The following is a 17,242-nucleotide window of genomic DNA, read 5'->3' as shown; positions in this document are numbered from 1 at the left end:
TAGACAGAGAAAGAGATGGAGGATGGAGGGACGGAAAGTAGTGAGTGAGGGAAGGAAAAGCCCCTGGGGCTGAGATTTTCAAATGATTTCAAGGGAGTTAGGCACCTGAATACCACTAGATCGCAATGAGATTTGGATATCTTAGCTCCCTTAAGCTCCTTTTGAAAATCCCAGCTTGAATGGTGATATGGGTGCTTAGGGAAGTATCTGATGCTTTAGACTCATGGAACGGTAGGGCTGAAGGGACCTCGAGAGGTCATCTAATCCAGCCCCCTGTGCTGAGGCAGGACCGAGTAAACCCAAACCATCCCTGACAGGTGTTTGTCCAACCTGTTCTTAACCTCCAGTGATGGGGTTTCGACAACCTCCCTTGGAAACTTATTCCAGAATGTAACTACTCAGAATTAGAAAGCTTTTTCTAATATCTAACCTAAACCTCCCTTGCTGCAGATTAAGCCCATTACTTCTTGTTCTACCTCCATGGACATGGAGAACAATTCATCCCTGTTGTCTTTAGAACAGCCCTTCACATTTTTGAAGATTATCAGGTCCCCTCAGTCTTCTTTTCTCATGACTAAGCATGCCCAGTTTTTTTAACCTTTCCGCATAGATCCTCAGTCTTTGTGTGATGGCTCTGCTCCCAGAGGGGCCTGTGCAAAATGTAGGCTCCTACCTAGTATGAATGTCCCAGTGTCCTGGAACCAATCCCTATTAACACAGGACTCTTCGAGTCACCACATTGTCCTCTGGCTTTGTTTCTCTCCCGTAGTGTTCCCTTGGGAAGCCAGGTTTCAGTGACAGCAGAGAGCATTGCTGTGGGGATGGTTGTGGCTGTGATGGTCTTCCCGATACAGCTTCTTTTCACCTTCATCTTCAGGAAAACTCGCAGTAAGGTACTACAGTAGTTACCCTCCACACACAACATCTAGTCAACCTCCTCCCTCCAGCTACATCACCCACCGAACCTGCTGCGACAACCCCACCAAGGCCCATCTGTTCCCACCCTAAGGGGCGGGAAGTTTGGCATGATCAGAATGAAGGACCTTGCATTGTCACTGCCTCTGCAGTGCCTGTTTTGTGCATAAATATTTACAATACACGCCAGTATCCAGGGTTGTCAGTCAGATCCCTTTTCACCAGCACAAAATCCATGTAATCGTTTCAAGGATGCTCTCTGAAATGTTGCCATCTTATTTTACAGACATGGTGAGAAGACAAGGCTAAAATATATAGCCAAAGAGAGTAGAAAATTAGAGTTGGTCAAAAAATCAAGTGTGATTTTTGCAAAAATGTGTCTGTTTTTCACAAAAATTCAAAATTTGATTAAAAAAACCTTTGTAAAATTAAGAATTTCAAAACTAGTGACCAGATTTACATATAAGCACTTAGGACTGTTTTTAGAACAGGATTATAATATTATCATTAATGATTATTATTATTATTTGTACTGTATCTAGGAGCCTGTCTTGGACCAGCACTCGATTGTGCTAGACCCTGTCCAAACACAGAACAAAAAGACAGCCCCTGCCTCAAAGAACTTACAATCTGGGTATAATAATAGGAGAAGTGGAAGTTATGCAGAAGAAATTCTACCATGAGCACACACAGCTACTAAGCTCTTCCACACGATCTGACTTCCAGAGGCTCAGTTAGGGAGTAATGACAGTACCTAGTGCTTATACAGCACTTTTCATCACTAGCTCTCAAAGCACTTTACAAGGCAAGCCAATATCATTCTCCAGATTTTATGGATGGGGAAAGTGAGGCAAGGGGAGAGGCAGGGACTTGCCCAAGGTCACCTGGCAGGTCAGTGGCAGAGTCAGAAATAGAACCAGGTCTCCCGTGTCCCAGTTCAGTGCACAGTCCACTAGACAGTTGCCTGTCTCTTAGGGGAATTCTTTTAATGCCAAACTGAAATTGCAATAGTAACACGTAGGGTCCAGCTGTTAGACCCCTGCCTCTATTTGTGCATGTGCTGCTTTGTATGTGCTCACTGACACCTGGGCACACACTAACCTCTGCATATGCAGGTGACAGATTCTAACACACATCAGCGTCTTCTGGGAAGGGCAATGCGCCAGCACAAAGGGAACCTGGTTCTAGACACACCCTCGGTCACAGCCTCCGGGCAGGGAGCACTTCTCGTTCCTCTGTTTCTGACAGGTGGTTGTGGAAGACCCCGACCCACCTGTGCAGGACTCTCAGACTGTGGAGATGGATGTGTGCCTGGAGCATGCTGACCTGAGCAGCTCCTCCTTCCTGTCTATCCCAGGGGGGATGGAGTCCATCATGGACGGGAGCTCTGTCAGTGGTGTAAGTGAAAGGCCATTCTATGGGCATCTTTTGGGGACCTGTGAAGAAAAGGCCCTGGGAGGTGAGGGGCTACATGTCTGTCTCTGTCTCGCTGCCCTCCCAGGTGAACGCTGTATTTCTAGACACGCACCACTGCCCATGGGCTTTGGAAAAGACAACTTCTCTGAAAACTGAGCTCCCAGTAAAGGGTGATTGAGCCAGGACTCCCTGGTCTGCAGATGGGGCGGGTTGCTCGCTCTCTGGAGGCCAGCACCGTTCATCCTACCTGCTGAGTAGAGCAGACTCCTTAACTCTCCCTGCAGAGCCCTCATCCCTGACCCCTCTGCTTTCAGAGACCACCTTGGTCTAGTGGGGGCAGACCCAGTGCCTCCAGCTACCAGAGGCAGGTCCCTACCAGAAGGGAGAGCCCCTCCCACTTTATCCCGAAGGCTTTTCTTAACCCTTTCGTTGCTGGACTAGAGTAAAATGGGGTGCAATCTCAGCAGCACCCTCTCTCTCTGTTATTGGGAGCTTCTCTTTGGTTGGCTGCAAGGAAGGGTGTGTTCTCTAAAGGGCAATGGTCATTTTTATATAAAGGGTTTCATAGGGGGCTGAAAGCCAAAGGGAAACAGCCATCTTGCTCTAAGGCAGAATGGGTGCCAGGGGACACCCTCATGGAGTCCTGATGACCATGTGGCTTCTGTCTCCCCTCACAGTTCATCTGCACCCCCCCCACCCCGTATCCCTTTCTTTTCAGGAGTCGCCTGGGAGTAGGAGGCCAGGGTCCACCCAGGAAAATCTCACCAAAGTGGGCAACACAAGGTACACCAAAGGGGGCTGGACAAGGGGATGCGGTCCCCTTAATTGAAAGAGATTCGTGTCCACTCTGAATCAGTTCTTTAGGGGGGAAGTGGCTGCAGAGAGGCAGATGCAGGCAGGGGACTGATGGGGTGACCAATGCTGGCAAGAGAGAATCAGGTCTCAGCTGCTGGAGAAAATTAACCCATCGTATTCTGAACCGAAGCTTGTTGAAAAACCTGCATTTAGGCATTTGTAACTTAGTGCCCCACCAGCTCTGACTACATCCCATTGATGGAAGGACTCCCCAAGTCAGCTTTGCATCGAGGGAGAGCTCAGCCTCTGTGCTTTAATGGATCTGCAGTTGGGCTGGCATCCGGCAGATACAGTAACCCTGGCTGTGCAGGCCCAGAGTGGCACTGGAATGGCTGTTGCAGCTTAGCAGTCAGGCTCTTTACGAATGTGTGGGAGACGTAGGTTTGAGTCTCCGTTCCAGTGCCTGGCGCCCCACACTGGGGGAGCTGAGATAGTGCCCTAGCAGAGCAGTCGGCTTCTTGCATGGGAAGTGTCTTGGCCTGATAGCAGTAATCCAGCCAGCAGGGTGGTAGAGGGCTTGGCCAGATGGATGGGGCTGCAATGCAGAGCATCAAGGAGGGTCGCAGTGGGGAGTCTTCAAGGCAGATAAGATGTGGAGACTCCTCAGAGCTTTGGCAAGTCCTTGGAGATCTCTCTGTGGGTGGAGAGGGTCTATAAACCCTCTCCAGCTGATGTCTGGACTGAGGAATTTGCACAGGCCCATAAGAAACAGGTGACAAATGCAAGCCTCGTGCAGCAGAGGGGACACAGGGTCTATGTTTCTAGGTTGGTCTGATGGTTAGACTGCAGATGGCAAATTCATTACCAACGACCGCCAGGCAGGAGGGCGGTTCCTGTCCAAACACAGAACTGTCGCGTTCTGAATGTCTGAGTCAGGAAGGGACGTCCTTTGCACTAGGACCAGAGCTCAGGAGTGTGTCGTCCCTTTGGTTCTGCAGGGTCACGAAACGCAGGCCCTCCTGCGACAGCATCTTCGACTTCCCAGATCTTCTGACCTCGGACCCCCTGGTGAGCCAAAGTCGGAGCCTCAAGAGGAAGAAGGCCCTGTTGAAGCTGGGAATCAAGTCCGCATCCAACTCTGATGGTGACCCCCTGTTCTTCTCCTTAGAGGACTCTGAGGAGAGCAGGAGAGATAGCCGTGGCCACTGCCTCACCCGCTCTGGTACCCCAAACAACTCTCCACTCTTCTTTCCCCTCATTCACTCCCTCCTCCCAGCCCCCCTCTTCCAGCCTCATTCTCCAGCCCAGGATTCACAGTGTGGTAGTCCAACATTCGTGTGATAAATGCCTCTGCTGCTACAATAGACAGAACGGCCCTGGTTCCTGCTGATGCTGAGAGGCTTTTTGCCATTGAGCTCAGTGAGGCTAGAACTGAGCCCAAATGCTCCTGCCTTTCCTCTCCTGCACTGGCTGCAGAGCTGTCTCACTGAGCGCCATCCTCTCCCTCTCCGCTCAACAGAGGAAGATTTGCTCAACTCCATCGTAGCGGAGACTCAGCGGAGCAGCTCCTTGGACTGCGTCACGTCTGACAGCGGCAGGTTCTCGCCCCGAGCCGAGGCGGATCTGGTCTCCAATGTGTATGTATCCAGGCCAGGCCCTGCTCAGAGCACCCAGAAAACTAAGGAGGGGAGCCCAGGCCAGAGAGATTCATAGAGGGTAATGCCAGCAGGGACCATAATGATCATCTAGTCTGACCTCAGAGACTGTTTCTCCTGCAGCTGCACTGCCGGGAATGGGACGCCCGTTGACCCTGACCCCGAGGGGTGGTGCTTTTTGTGGCCAATTAGAATTCAGAGCCCCAAATTCTTTTTCTGTTTTGTTTTAGTTTTGGGTCTTTTAATGTCCTGCCCATCTCCAAGGGCTCTGGCACAGCTCCAGGGACTTCTCCCCAGCCCCAGGCCCAGTGGTTGACAATCATGAACCACCATCTCTCTCCCATTACAGTATGGAAAGTCCCTCCAGCGCCTGGTCCGATGGCATCCCAGAGCAGGGGAGGCTCAGCTGGGGCTTCCTGCGCAAGTCCTTCTCCTACATCTCCGCCCTGACGAACCCTGGCAGCGTGCTGCTCCCCGATCCAGAGCCTCCGTCGGCCCCGGTGTCGTCCTTCTCCACCCGGATCGGTGTGTGAGGCACCTGGGAAAGGGGCACTACCCTTAACTGAACTGGAACCTTGGGGGTGGGGGGGAGGAGGAGACTTCCTGCCAGTGAGAATGGTTTTGCATCGGGGGGTGGGGGGCGTGAGACTGGGTCACTGCAGGGATCTAACATCTGTTGGCGACTCGCAGGTCCTGGTTTGAATGCTTCTTTCTCCGGTTCTTCTCTGATTGATTGCTTCAGGCAGGGATTGCACCTAGTTCCCCCATGACACCAGCTGGGGAGTGAACGGTGCATCCTTGTTTCCTGCCCCACAGCACCAGCTGGGGAGGGAAGACAAATCTCTCCACTGCGGCCCTCACGCCTGCCACTGAGCCACCACATGCTTGGCGAGAGGAATAACTCCAAACACAGGTTGAAACGGCTGCATCTCCAGCGAGAGGCAGCAGCCAGGGAGGAAAGGGGAACCTGGATCCCAGCCCAGAGGAAGGGAAGCTAACTGAAAGCAGCTGGATTGGTTTCTATAACCTAGCAATGCCAAACCCTGCTCCTGTGCAAGGGAAGACAGTGGGGCTGCCCCAGTGCTGTGGGCAGGGGAGGGTAATGTTGAGTCTGTGTGGTCTAACTGATGATGGGGGTTTAAACAGAACCACTCTGGTTGCTTTTCCTGCAGGGGTGTCCCGCAGACCCTTGGAGTGGCTCTTCCCTGGCTGGGTGCTGCCTATGACCTATGCCTTCATCTTCCTGCTTCTAGCAGGCTGCTTCACCGTCACCATCCTCTATGGCTCCTCCCTCCATGACCACACTGCCCTAATGTGGCTCATCTCCTGCATCTTCTCCTTCATCACCTCCTTTGTGCTGCTGGAGCCACTGAAGGTAACGGCCCCTACTCCTCTCAGCACTGCAGATAACCCTCCAGCGTTGCCCATCCACAGCCCCTCCCAGCTGAGAGCCACAAAGCACTTTGCAGATGTCAGTTAATTCACAGCACCCTTAAGGTGGGATGACTCTGCCCCCATTGTCAGATGGGGAAACTGAGGCAGGAAGCAGGCGAATGACCTGCCCAAGGTCACATGAGTGAGTGGCCAGTGGGGATGGAACCCCGGAGACCTCAGTGCAGATCTTCCTGCACACAGACTTAGAGGAGGGACTATTTCACACTCGCCCATTGGCTTTGTTTGAATCCCTGCTGGCTACTGACTCACTTGTGTTACCTGGGGCAAACCGCTGGGCCTCTCTGTGCCTCAGTTTCCCATTCTGTAAAGTGGAGACAGTGTTATCCCATGAGCTACTGCATACCCTGCTGGAATCAGGCTGGGGCCATTCAGTGGAGATTGGGGCCTTTGCCCTCCCCCACTGAGAGTTTATTCAGCACCCCTCCTTCTTCACTCTGGGCATCCCCCATTTCCATCCAAGGGGCATTGCTCTGTGGGTCAGGGTGACCTGCTGCTCTCTGGGGCCCTAGGAGAATAACAGCCCCTGGCCCTGGGGCTCACAGGCTGTCCGTTGTCCTGTCGTGGCAGGTGGTGCTGGAGGCCCTGCATGCTGCTCTCATCACTAAGCCAGTGGACAGTGAAGGAGAGGGGCTGGTGGAGGAGCCACTGGTAAAGCCAGTGCCTGAGCGCATTGGGAAGGTGCGAGTGCCCTGTGGATACGGGCTTCTCCAGGCCAAGGAGGAAGCAAGGAAAGTGCGGGCGCTGCGAGCGCTGATGAGGGTAACGTGTTCCCCTGGGACTCGCCCCACCTTGCTTGGCTGCTGCTAAGAAGCCTGTGGGGCCCCCCATCGCTAAGCTCCTAGAGAGTCCTTGGGATGCCGAGGGAGGGATACAGGACATTCACTGTGCTCTGAGGAACTGTCCAAGGGGAATTTAACCTAGACCTCCCTTTTCTGCTGTCCTCATTCTCCATCCCCCAGCTGCAGCCCTCACATCCCAGCTGGGCTGTGAACCCAGCCTAAGGGAACCAGCTGGCAACTGAACCCAGCCCCTCCTTCCAAGACCGCAGTGCCAATGTTACAAAGCACCCCCCGTGCTCAGAGCTGAGCTACAGGAGAGCACCAGTTTACTGGCACGAAAAGGAGGCAGGCGTGGATGTTTGTACACTGCCCAGGTCCAGCACCAAGCAGCCTTGGTTGTGTTTTGTACCAGAAGCCAAAGGGGCAGCTGCAGGGGTGGGGTGGAGGGTGTGTGATGCATTGAACTGAAAGGTAGAATCACCGCTGTGAGGGCTGCCTGTGGCCACTAGATGTCACTGTGAGTTTGGATTTGCACCGTTTAGCTGCACCTGAGGATAGCTGGGTCCTGTCCAAATTCTTGGCTGTTTCTCCAAAGCTTGTGATGCTGCAGGGCTCTGGGCCTGATGACTGGGCTGTGAAAAGCTTCTCATTGTTCCAATACTGGCCATGATGGGGGTTTCTAGCATCTTCCTCTGGAGCATCGGGCTCTGGCCCCTCTTGGAGACAGGAGATCAGCTCGACTGACCCTTGGCTTGCCCTTGTATGGCAGTTCCCATCCTGCTTGGTCCCCTTTCTCAGCCCACCATCCAGCTCCCCTGGCTGCGCAGCATACATTCCTTACCTGAATGCCTCCATTTCTCCCACTCCCCAGAGCTGCCTCACCCACCTGCTCTTCTTCCTGGTGGTTCTGACTGTCAACTACCAGAGCTGCTTCCACCACCATAATATCCATCTCCTGCACGCTGCTGTCAGACAGGAACTCACCGCCCCAAATGACAGAGGACTCAACTTCTCCTCTATGCGCAGGTGAGGACCCCAGGCGGGGAAAGGGATGAAGCAACGATTTGTTGTTGTAGCCTGTTATTCAGCTGTTGATTGATGCCCTGAAGCCTGAGTATGTAGAGTTGTATTCATAGAATATCAGGGTTGGAAGGGACCTCATACTGAAGACCCCACATACTCATGCTTCAGGGCATCAATCACCAGCTGACTAACAGGCATCAGGAAGAAAATTTCCCCATGTGCTGGTTATGACATAACTGCCTTCCGCAGCAATGCTGGTCACTGGAGTGGGCTCGTGGCCTAGCGAGACCCCGGTTCTGATCTAAGGCAGTATCTCTGTCCCTGGAGTGAGATCACCTAGAATCCGTGGAGTTTTGGGGTACCGGGCTGGAAACTTGGTGGTGCAATTTAAATATGAAATTTTTTTGACATGAGTTACCATGAAACTACCAATGACCCCTAACGCAGCATCCCCTGTATGTTTATACTGCTAGTAAGTGTAATTCCTTTTACACCATCCACACATTGTTCGTTTTCTCTGTGCTGCAGGTTTTGAATGGCTGGTGCAAAACTTGTAAGCTCTTGAGCAGCAAGGCCTATTGTTTACAGTATATTTGTACAGCACCTTGCACAACAGGGCCTCCAGGCACTATGTAATATACAAATAATTACACTGTAGAAGTAGCCAGGGGGAAGCTGGAGGTTCTGACAGCTTGGAGGGGACAGTTGGGGCTGGATAGGGGTCAGCTGGTGAGGGGTAGGAGGCACAGCACCTAGCACAAGGGGGCCCTGGTCCATGAGTAAGGCTGCTAGGTGCTGCCACAATACAAACACTAAATAATAATAATGATCAGCGATGAAATGGTTAACAGTGTTGCTATTTAAATTGCCCCTTTTAGTTTTCAGAGTTAACCCACTGAAACAAAGGGTGGTTCACCCCTTTCAGAGCAAGTGTGTCAGGCTCTCTGCAGACTCAGGGAAGATAGCACTAAATTGGCTTGTGCTCAGTTCCTGTTTTCACAGTTATCTACACAACCACCAGGGCTACAGACATACTGACTTAAATAAGGAATGCCGAGAGTTCACAACAGGACCCCACTCTGCAGGGGTGGGATGGCGGGTACACAGGACACCGGCCAGTTATACTGCACTGGGGTGAAATGCACCTGTTCCCCTGGCCTCTTTGTTTTGCAGTTACACTGACACGTGGGAGTGGATAGACTCTGTATTACTGAGCTACCTCTACAGTAATCCCCGACTGACCCTGGTCGGGGTGCCTCGTCTCCGGCAGAAGAGCTCTGCTGGGAACGTACCTCTGGATCTGGGTGAGGGCTGGTAAAATCACCCCTACTGCTGGCTGGGAGAAGGGTAGCTGGGTGGGGAGGACTGTGGGGCCCAAAATGGCACCAGCCAGAGAGAGTCTACTGCTCCATTTTAGCTAGCTGGGAGTATAGACATGTATAGACCCCCATTTGAAAGGTAGGGAAACTGAGGCATGGGAAGATTGTGACATGCTCAAGGTCATGCAGTGTTACCAATAAAATCTGAGGGTTCAGATTCCCGCTTCACAGCTCTAACCACTAGAGAAAGTTTAGGGGGGACTGATGTTTCTCTCTACAGTCCCCGGGGTTGAAGCCTAACTGTGTATAAAACTGAGTCAGGGGAGTCACAGCCCAGCAGCCACTTCCCCAAACACTGAGAGTTGGAAAAGAAGGAAAGGGGCTGTGATCAGTGGATCCAGGCTAAAAACAGGCACCTGAAGGCTGGTGCACAGAGGAATGGAAAGGCAGGAAAGCCCGCAGGTCCAGACATGGGGCACAGAGGAAGCAAAATCACCAGGGAGATGGGGACTAAGGGGCATCCCAGTGGCTATGGGATAGCACTGGACACATCCAGGCATGGAATCTCAGTGCAGGGCCAACGGAGGCTGAGCGTACTGTGAAGGGAGCATATGCAACTCCTGCAGAAGGAGGGTGGGGGACATGATGGAGAGCCCTGCTCTTGATCCTGCAGTCCTGCCTCCCACTGACCTTCATGGGAGGTTGGTCTGAGTAAGGAATGCAGGCTCAGGCCCCCCTTTTCATGCTTTGGAGCAAGCCCTGCTGGCCAGTGAGGGAGAGCGAAGGTGGGGGAACACCCAGCTGAACCCTAAACAGACAAGGAATCGGGATTGGGAGGAGGGGTTGGAGGGCAGAGGCCAGGTGCAGAGGGGAGACACTGGGATAACCTACATCCGGAGAGCAAAATAAGGAGTGTTGTTTCTAAGTGGGCATCTGAACTTGTTAACGTGCATCTCAAATCTCATCCTCCTGCTCATAGGCGCCAACCTTCCCCGTCCCTGGTGGGTGCTTGTGCCCCCTGGCCCCACTCTGACACCACCCTTTCTCTGCCCCCATTCCAACCCCTTCCCCAAAGTCCTCGCCTCAACTCCGCCCCCTCCCTGTCCTTATTGGACCCCTTCCCTAAATCCCTGCCCAGGCCCTGCCTCTTCCCCGAGCGCGCCATGTTCCCCCTCCTCCTCCCTCCTTCCCAGCGCTTGCCACGCGAAACAGCGGTTTTGTGGGGCAAGTGCTGGGAGCCAGGGGGGAAAAGCAGGCACGCGCCGTGCTCAGGGGAGGAGGTGGAGTGGAGGCAGAGGTGAGCTGTGGTGGGGAGCTGCCGGTAGGTGCAGAGCACCCACCAATTTTTCCCCGTGGGTGCACCAGCCCCGGAGCACCCACGGAGTCAGTGCCTATGGACTCCTGCTCTGCTTTTCTGCACACTCAGTGCTCCCCCAACCTGGGCTTGGGTCTCTCTTGACATATCACATCACTAACAGAACCTGTCCCCTCTGCCACTTGTCAGCGCCCAGACCAGAGATTTCCAGGAGTGGCCAAGTGGACAGAGACGCGTGCTGTGACCGCAGCCTCCAGAATTCATCCCATAACTCTATCGGGTAAGAACGCTGGCACAGGGCGGAGGGGGCACTAATTGGAAGCTGAGAGCAGCAATGAAGCAGTTATGCAACCAAGAAGCTTGGCTGTGGATTTCTGCTTCTGGGTACCCTGATATTCCCCATCCCATGGGTCAGCTCAGGAGTCCCCAGCTAGTAGCCCCAGGTTGCTTCACACTGATCCACCAGGAGGGTTCCACTTTTGCTTTCACAAGAAACTCTTCCAGAGGAGTGTCACAATCCTGCAGTGACTCCGTGGGGAAGTGATTTACCCCAGTTCTTGTCGTCTTTCCCTTTTCTCCACCCTGGACTGTGGCATCTCCAATTTCCCTGAGCGTAAGCTGACAATCGGCAGTAATGTTCCTTCTGTTTAGATAGCAGTTGTTCGTGGAATCATAGAAACGTAGGACTCAAAGGGGCCACGACAGGTCATCTAGTCTGGTCCCCTGCACTGAGGGAGGACTAAATATTCAGAAGGATCCCAAAGCATTTCACAAACTATGGACCTGATCCTGCAAGGAGCTGGGCATCTATAGCTTCCATTAACTTCAGTGAGTGGTGAGGATGCTCAGTACCATCCAGGAGGTGCTCAGCACCTTGCAGAAGCAGACCCTAGGATAGATAGATATATTTATATCACACATAGGAGAAACTGCAACACAGCAACTGTGTCACAGCCCACAGCAACTGCTACGCAATAGCACAACAGGAAGTGAAGGCCAAGACCATAGCCAGCTGGAAATACAGAGCAAATCCAGGGAGGCAGAATGTGTGCCTCCCTGGTTGGAATTTGGCCAGGACACAAGGATTAAAGATCTTTTCTCTCACGGAATAGGCCGTGCAGTCTGTAACGACAAGTGGCCATGAATTTCAATTCATGTATCACCCAAAGGTGTCCTAGGTCCATGCAAAAGCACTGGGTCACTACAGAGTCAGATAACAGGGTCACATCCTGAATCCCTAGCTCTCCTGTCTGCAGCACCCTGGGTTTTCACTGGAGGTGTCCCATCTAAATGGAGGCTGGCCTGTCTCTGTTCTCGCGTGGGATCTGACCAGATCACAGCCCAAGTTAGGGCTCCCAATCCAGCCTCTCACCCACTCTGTGTTTCACAGCTACATTTTCTGGTCTCCCCATTTCTTCGGGCAGGTTTTGGATCTGGGGGCACAGTGGAGTTTACCACACTAACACTGGCTGCTGGAGGGAACTTGGAAACAGCTCTGCCAAAGCCCGAAGGACACTGGCTGACCTGCGAGCCAGCAACTGGATCAACGAAAGGCAAGTCACTCGGGCCCTTACCTTTTTCCTTGACAGCCGGGCTGGGAAGTGGAAATTGAAATGAACGCACTGTTGGCTTTAAGTGCTTACTTGTGGGAGGGAGGGTTATTGCATGGCTATTTCTTTCCTGCAGTAGTTCTGTCTGTCTATCCGTCTGAGTGGGACATGACCATCCTGAGAATGCAAAGTGATGTCAGTTGTTCTCTCCCGTTCTGCAGTGGTCATTGTTGTTCCACTTCCCCTATTCCCTTGCTCTGAAGTGGAGCAGAGCGACTCCAGATGACTCAGAGAAAGGGAGAGATCCCCCAGGCCATGGAACTGCACAGTGCAATGGCCAAAACTGCTGAGCCACCGACTGGCACGGGCCAGAGGGCAGGCTGGTTGTCAACTTAACCAAAACCAATCGGGGTTGGGGGCACATTGCCAGCGGTGGCCACTTAGAATAAGGGAGCAAACCTCCAGATGAGGAAATCAGGGTTTGTGAGGACAAAATGCACTATTTCCACTGCATCTGGATCTCCTTGGGATCCAGTAACTCTGCGGCTGACTCACATGCTATATATACACCAGTGGCTGGGGTCAGTAGGTTTCACAGCATCATTTTGGGGGTCCCTGACTCTGAGTCTGGCTGCCATGGGGCCCAAAGGCAGCATGGCCAAGACCCTGATTTGGGGGTAGGCACTGAGGTCCTCTGCACCGTAAGGCTGAAATCTCCCACAGGGATGGTTCAGTTCAACCTTGCTTATCCAAATGGCATGAGAGAAGCTGAATAAATGCTGATAATGGCAGCACTGGGAGTTTCTGGTGTAATTTATAGATGGCGGGTGACTTGCCCCTGCTGTGGATAGCTGATGTCGTGTTGTATGTCTGTGCACAGCCTAGGGAAGCTGATGGCTATGACCTGCTTGGGGCATCTCAGCTTCAGCCCTGAAAGTGGAAAGTCAAAACAGTGTTTCCCAGCAGTCCAATTGAAATGTCCCGATTAGAAGGGCCATGTATCAGGCCCAATTACCCAGCATTCCAGAGCCCTGGAAAATATTTCTTCTCAGCCCGCTGTTCTTGACTCTCTCCCTGCACGACAGGACCAGAGCCGTGTTTCTGGAGTTTACCCAATACAACGGTGATGTCAACCTGTACGTGGTTGTAATGCTCCTGCTAGAGCTCCCATCAGTCAGACTGGCTGTTCCTTCCATGTTCATCCTCCCCTACCAAATGCTGCGCCTAGGCACGGGGCTGGACCTTCCACTTGCCCTAGTGGTATGTATCTTGCGTTGAGAGATGCATCCAAGGCTCGGGGCTCCCAGCAGAATGGAGCCAATGTTTACCCACCCCAGCGGGTGCTCTTTCTCCAGAGATTGTGCCACAAACACAGTCTCAGCAGGAGTTTGCTGTATGATATCATAGGTGTCTGTAGGGAAACCTTAGCTCCACAGTGGTAGCTAATTATAGTCCAAATAAATGCTTGCCTGACTGCATGTGGGTCTGTAGCGGTTACAGTCTCTGATTAGATGAGTCCCAGGAGTGCATTCCCAATGGGTATTCCAGGGGGATCTATCCAAGGCTCTGCTTCCTAGTGACAGGGCGGTGTAGCCTGGCTCTCTGGTCCCTTGCTATGTGGCACACAGCAGAGTAATTCCTATGTGGAGTAGCTACTCTGTATCCCTTGGGATGATGCTAGTTATCTGCTCTGTTTATTTAGGCTTCAGAAGTAGCACCATAGCTACCATGTCACTGCTGTATCCACCTTTGTTCTTGTTACCTAACCCAATGCACAGCAGGAAGGCAGATTTTTTTCTCACCTGCTCTGGTTTCTTTCAGATCTCCTTGCTCATCTTCAGCGTGACCTTTCTCCTGCCGGAGCTGTCGCTCCTGTCTCAGGAAGGGGTCTCCTGTTTGGGTCAGAGCCGCTGTTGGCTCCAGCTCCTCCTGGCGCTGCTCTCCATTGCAGTCGGTGCCTTGCACTTTGCGCACATCTGGTTGGCAGATGTGCGGCTTGAGCATTACTGGGGACACCGCCAGGCCTTCACCAGTTTTTATGAAGTGGCACTGCTGGCTCAGATGGAAGTCTGTCTCTCGGCCCTGCTGCTGACCATCACCATGCTGAAGGTGAGTGAGCACACAAAGTTATATGATTTCCCAAGGTCACGTCACATCAGTTGCAGAGCTAAGGATGGAACCCAGGAGTCCTGACTTCCACTCCCCCTCGCTCCCCCAGCTCTAACACCTCTCCATTCCCAATGTTCCAAAGTTGCTGATTAACAGCCTGGCCCATCTCCCATTGAAATCTCAATTGGAGCCTTTCCACTGGCTTTCTATTCAGTCTAAGCCTAGTCACATGTTGTGGGAAACCATTTTATCTACTCAACACCCATCGCTTCAAAGTCACCTGGGTGTTATGCATAGGAATAAATCAGGGCTGATCCTGACCTCCGTTACATCGGGGCAACCCCTCAATAATTTTATCATTGCCAGGCTGCATGGCCTAAACACATTCCAGATTCCCATCTGCCGTCACCAGCATGAGAGGGCATGGAAATGGGCTGGATTTGGAAAGAGATGAAAAACATAAGAACAGCCATACTGGGTCAGACCAATGGTCCATCTAGCCCAGTATTCTTTCTCTGACAGTGGCAGTGCCAAATACTTCAAAGGGAATGAGCAGAACAGGTCAATTTCGAATGATCCATTCCCTGTCATCCAGTCTCAGCTTCTGTCACTTGGAGGTTTAAGGACACCCACAGTATGGGGTTGTGTCCCTGACCATCTTGGCTAATAACTATTGATGGACATATCCGGTGTGAACTTAACTAATTCTTCTTGAACTCAGTTATACTTTTGGCCTTCACAACATCCCCTGGCAATGAGTTCCACAGGTTGTGTGAAGAAGTACTTGCTTTTGTTTGTTTTAAACCTGCTGCCTATTAATTTCATTGGGTGCTCCCTGGTTCTTGTTATGTGAAGGGGTGTGTGTGATAGGACGCGTGGACCCTTCAGTAATCACAACCCTTGCTACCAGCTGTCCCTAACTCCCTTGGGTAACAGTTGCCCCTGCTCACCCCAATGGAGAGTTACATGGGAGCAGATCACAGGGTGAAATTGAAGTCAAAGTGGTTTCTCGCTCATAAATAAATCAGGTGAGTCTGTCTCCCAGTCTCTGGCCAGACATCAATTGCTGATCTTCACCACCACATGGAAGTAGGACTTCCTTCTTCATCCAGCAGTCCTTGGGCATGGTGGCGCGTGGCGTGAGATGATGTCAGGCCTGAGCTGCTAACAGCCTGAATGATGTATATACCTTCTCGTTAGCATGTGTATATTCAAATATGCCACAATGACCTTATAATTGTCATTGGGGCTGCTGCGGAGATGTAATATCATCTTTGTTCCTTTCTCCTGCTTCCTAATGAATTGGGCGAGTGGCCCAGCTGCTGTCTTCCAGGCTTGCTGTATTTATGGTTCACTGTTGACCATTACTTGCTTAATGCACAGCCAATAAAAGAGTGAGCAAACAAACAGATAAAGGCTGCTGGAAACCAAAGCTGGAGAGTCAGTGAAGAGCAAGGGACCCCCGGAGCAGCCTCCTGGAGAGCTGAGAGGATGGGGATCTCTGACACAGGAGATCACAGCAGAGAACTGGCCATTCCCAAGACACTGCTTTAATGGACTGTGCATGCCAGATGAGTGCATACAGGGAGTCCTCAGTATACGTCAGGGTTGCATTCTTGAAAAGGGCGACAGATACTGAAACGACAGATACCGGGGAATTTTTCCCCATAAGAAATATGGCCTGCTCTGCCTCTTCCTGCCCCCTCTCCACCCCTGCCCCTCCTCTTCCTGCCCGGTTCCACCCCTCCTCTAAGCGTGCCCCATCCCTGCTCCTCCCTTTCCCTCCCAGCGCCTCCTGAATGCCAGGGGAAGCACCCAAAGAAAAGCCATGGAAAAGGAGAAGCAACCGATATGCAGATCGGTACCGACGTCAATCAGAACATGTTCCCCTATTGATGAATGATGGATACGCGAAATGACGGAGAAGGGGGAGATGTATATTGGGGACCTTCTGTACCAGCTAGCTTGTGTGTGCCTGGATAATTCGTTCAGGGAGCGCTGTGCTAGCACATAAGGCCCCCAATTACAGTACCACTGTCCTCTGACGTGTTTGCAACATGGTTAAAATGTAGCGTAGATGGGACCTAACCCCATAACCAGGTTAGAGCTCTCAACAGACGCTAGCTTTTGGTTGGTCACAAGGACCTGGAAGATTCTGCCCAGGCTGCAGCTTTTAACAGTCACATTGCAACTGGGCCCCTGACTCAGTCATGGCCATAATGAAGGCTGGGCCTTTGAGAAAGACAATGCCCTTGCTCCGCTCAGCTTCCCTCACCGAGTACCTGATGTGGCCACCTGGCCATGCAGACACCCCTTGTGAGACAAAGCAGAGTGAACGTACTTGGGGCGGTTTGAAATGTCACTTTTCTGATAATATCTAACCAGACTTCCTGCTCACCCATGGACCTTCTCTCCCTAGATTGTACGGCAGCTGCGCTTTGTCCGGAGATGGTCTGCATTTGGGAAGACGTTCCAGCATGCACTGCGAGAGCTAGTGGCTGCCATGCTCATCTTCCTCCTGCTGCTCCTTGTCTATGCCCAGTGTGGATATTTGGTAGGTTATGCAGAGGCTGGCTCTCAGCAGTGGGAGTGCGTGTGGAGAATAGGATGGGGCTCTGCATGGTCATGACTCTTACCTGTACAGGGCACTGTGCAGTGAATTCCCGTATTTATCCATAGGCTTGATGCAATGTGTTTGTCCCCCTGCTACTCTGGGCATCAGCTCTGTAAGAGAAGGACCACCCTTCCCCAGAGCGCCTCAGTCTCTCCACTGCTCCCCAAGAGGGACCCACTCACTGCTGAGATCAGATTCTAGTGCTCATTTGTGTTCACACCTTCTGTTTTGCACTGTTCCATCAGTGAACTGGAATGCTCTCTGGGAACGACTCACCCCACATGAGAGCAAAGGAGG

At 52.2% G+C, this 17,242-nt stretch overlaps 1 protein-coding gene across 5 annotated transcripts in view; it reads left to right on the top strand.

The window, feature by feature from the left end:
* LOC127033048 (polycystin-1-like) overlaps positions 1–17,242 on the top strand; it is a 58,549-nt gene that overhangs the window by 38,217 nt on the left and 3,090 nt on the right. For 4 of the 5 annotated variants that reach the window (XM_050920838.1, XM_050920839.1, XM_050920842.1 and 1 more), the window contains 15 exons: positions 770–893; positions 2,164–2,313; positions 3,050–3,114; positions 4,125–4,348; positions 4,646–4,763; positions 5,131–5,306; positions 5,954–6,156; positions 6,804–6,995; positions 7,887–8,041; positions 9,212–9,342; positions 10,862–10,952; positions 12,097–12,225; positions 13,308–13,482; positions 14,044–14,331; positions 16,751–16,885. In XM_050920838.1, the coding sequence (XP_050776795.1) occupies positions 770–893; positions 2,164–2,313; positions 3,050–3,114; positions 4,125–4,348; positions 4,646–4,763; positions 5,131–5,306; positions 5,954–6,156; positions 6,804–6,995; positions 7,887–8,041; positions 9,212–9,342; positions 10,862–10,952; positions 12,097–12,225; positions 13,308–13,482; positions 14,044–14,331; positions 16,751–16,885 (2,356 nt within the window). The remainder of the gene's footprint in view (positions 1–769; positions 894–2,163; positions 2,314–3,049; positions 3,115–4,124; positions 4,349–4,645; positions 4,764–5,130; positions 5,307–5,953; positions 6,157–6,803; positions 6,996–7,886; positions 8,042–9,211; positions 9,343–10,861; positions 10,953–12,096; positions 12,226–13,307; positions 13,483–14,043; positions 14,332–16,750; positions 16,886–17,242) is intronic. The other variant, XM_050920841.1, reaches the window with a different exon arrangement.

Source organism: Gopherus flavomarginatus, chromosome 12, assembly GCF_025201925.1.
Source record: "Gopherus flavomarginatus isolate rGopFla2 chromosome 12, rGopFla2.mat.asm, whole genome shotgun sequence".
In the NCBI taxonomy this organism is placed as follows: Eukaryota; Metazoa; Chordata; order Testudines; family Testudinidae; genus Gopherus; species Gopherus flavomarginatus.
This window is presented reverse-complemented; position numbering and strand designations above follow the sequence as displayed.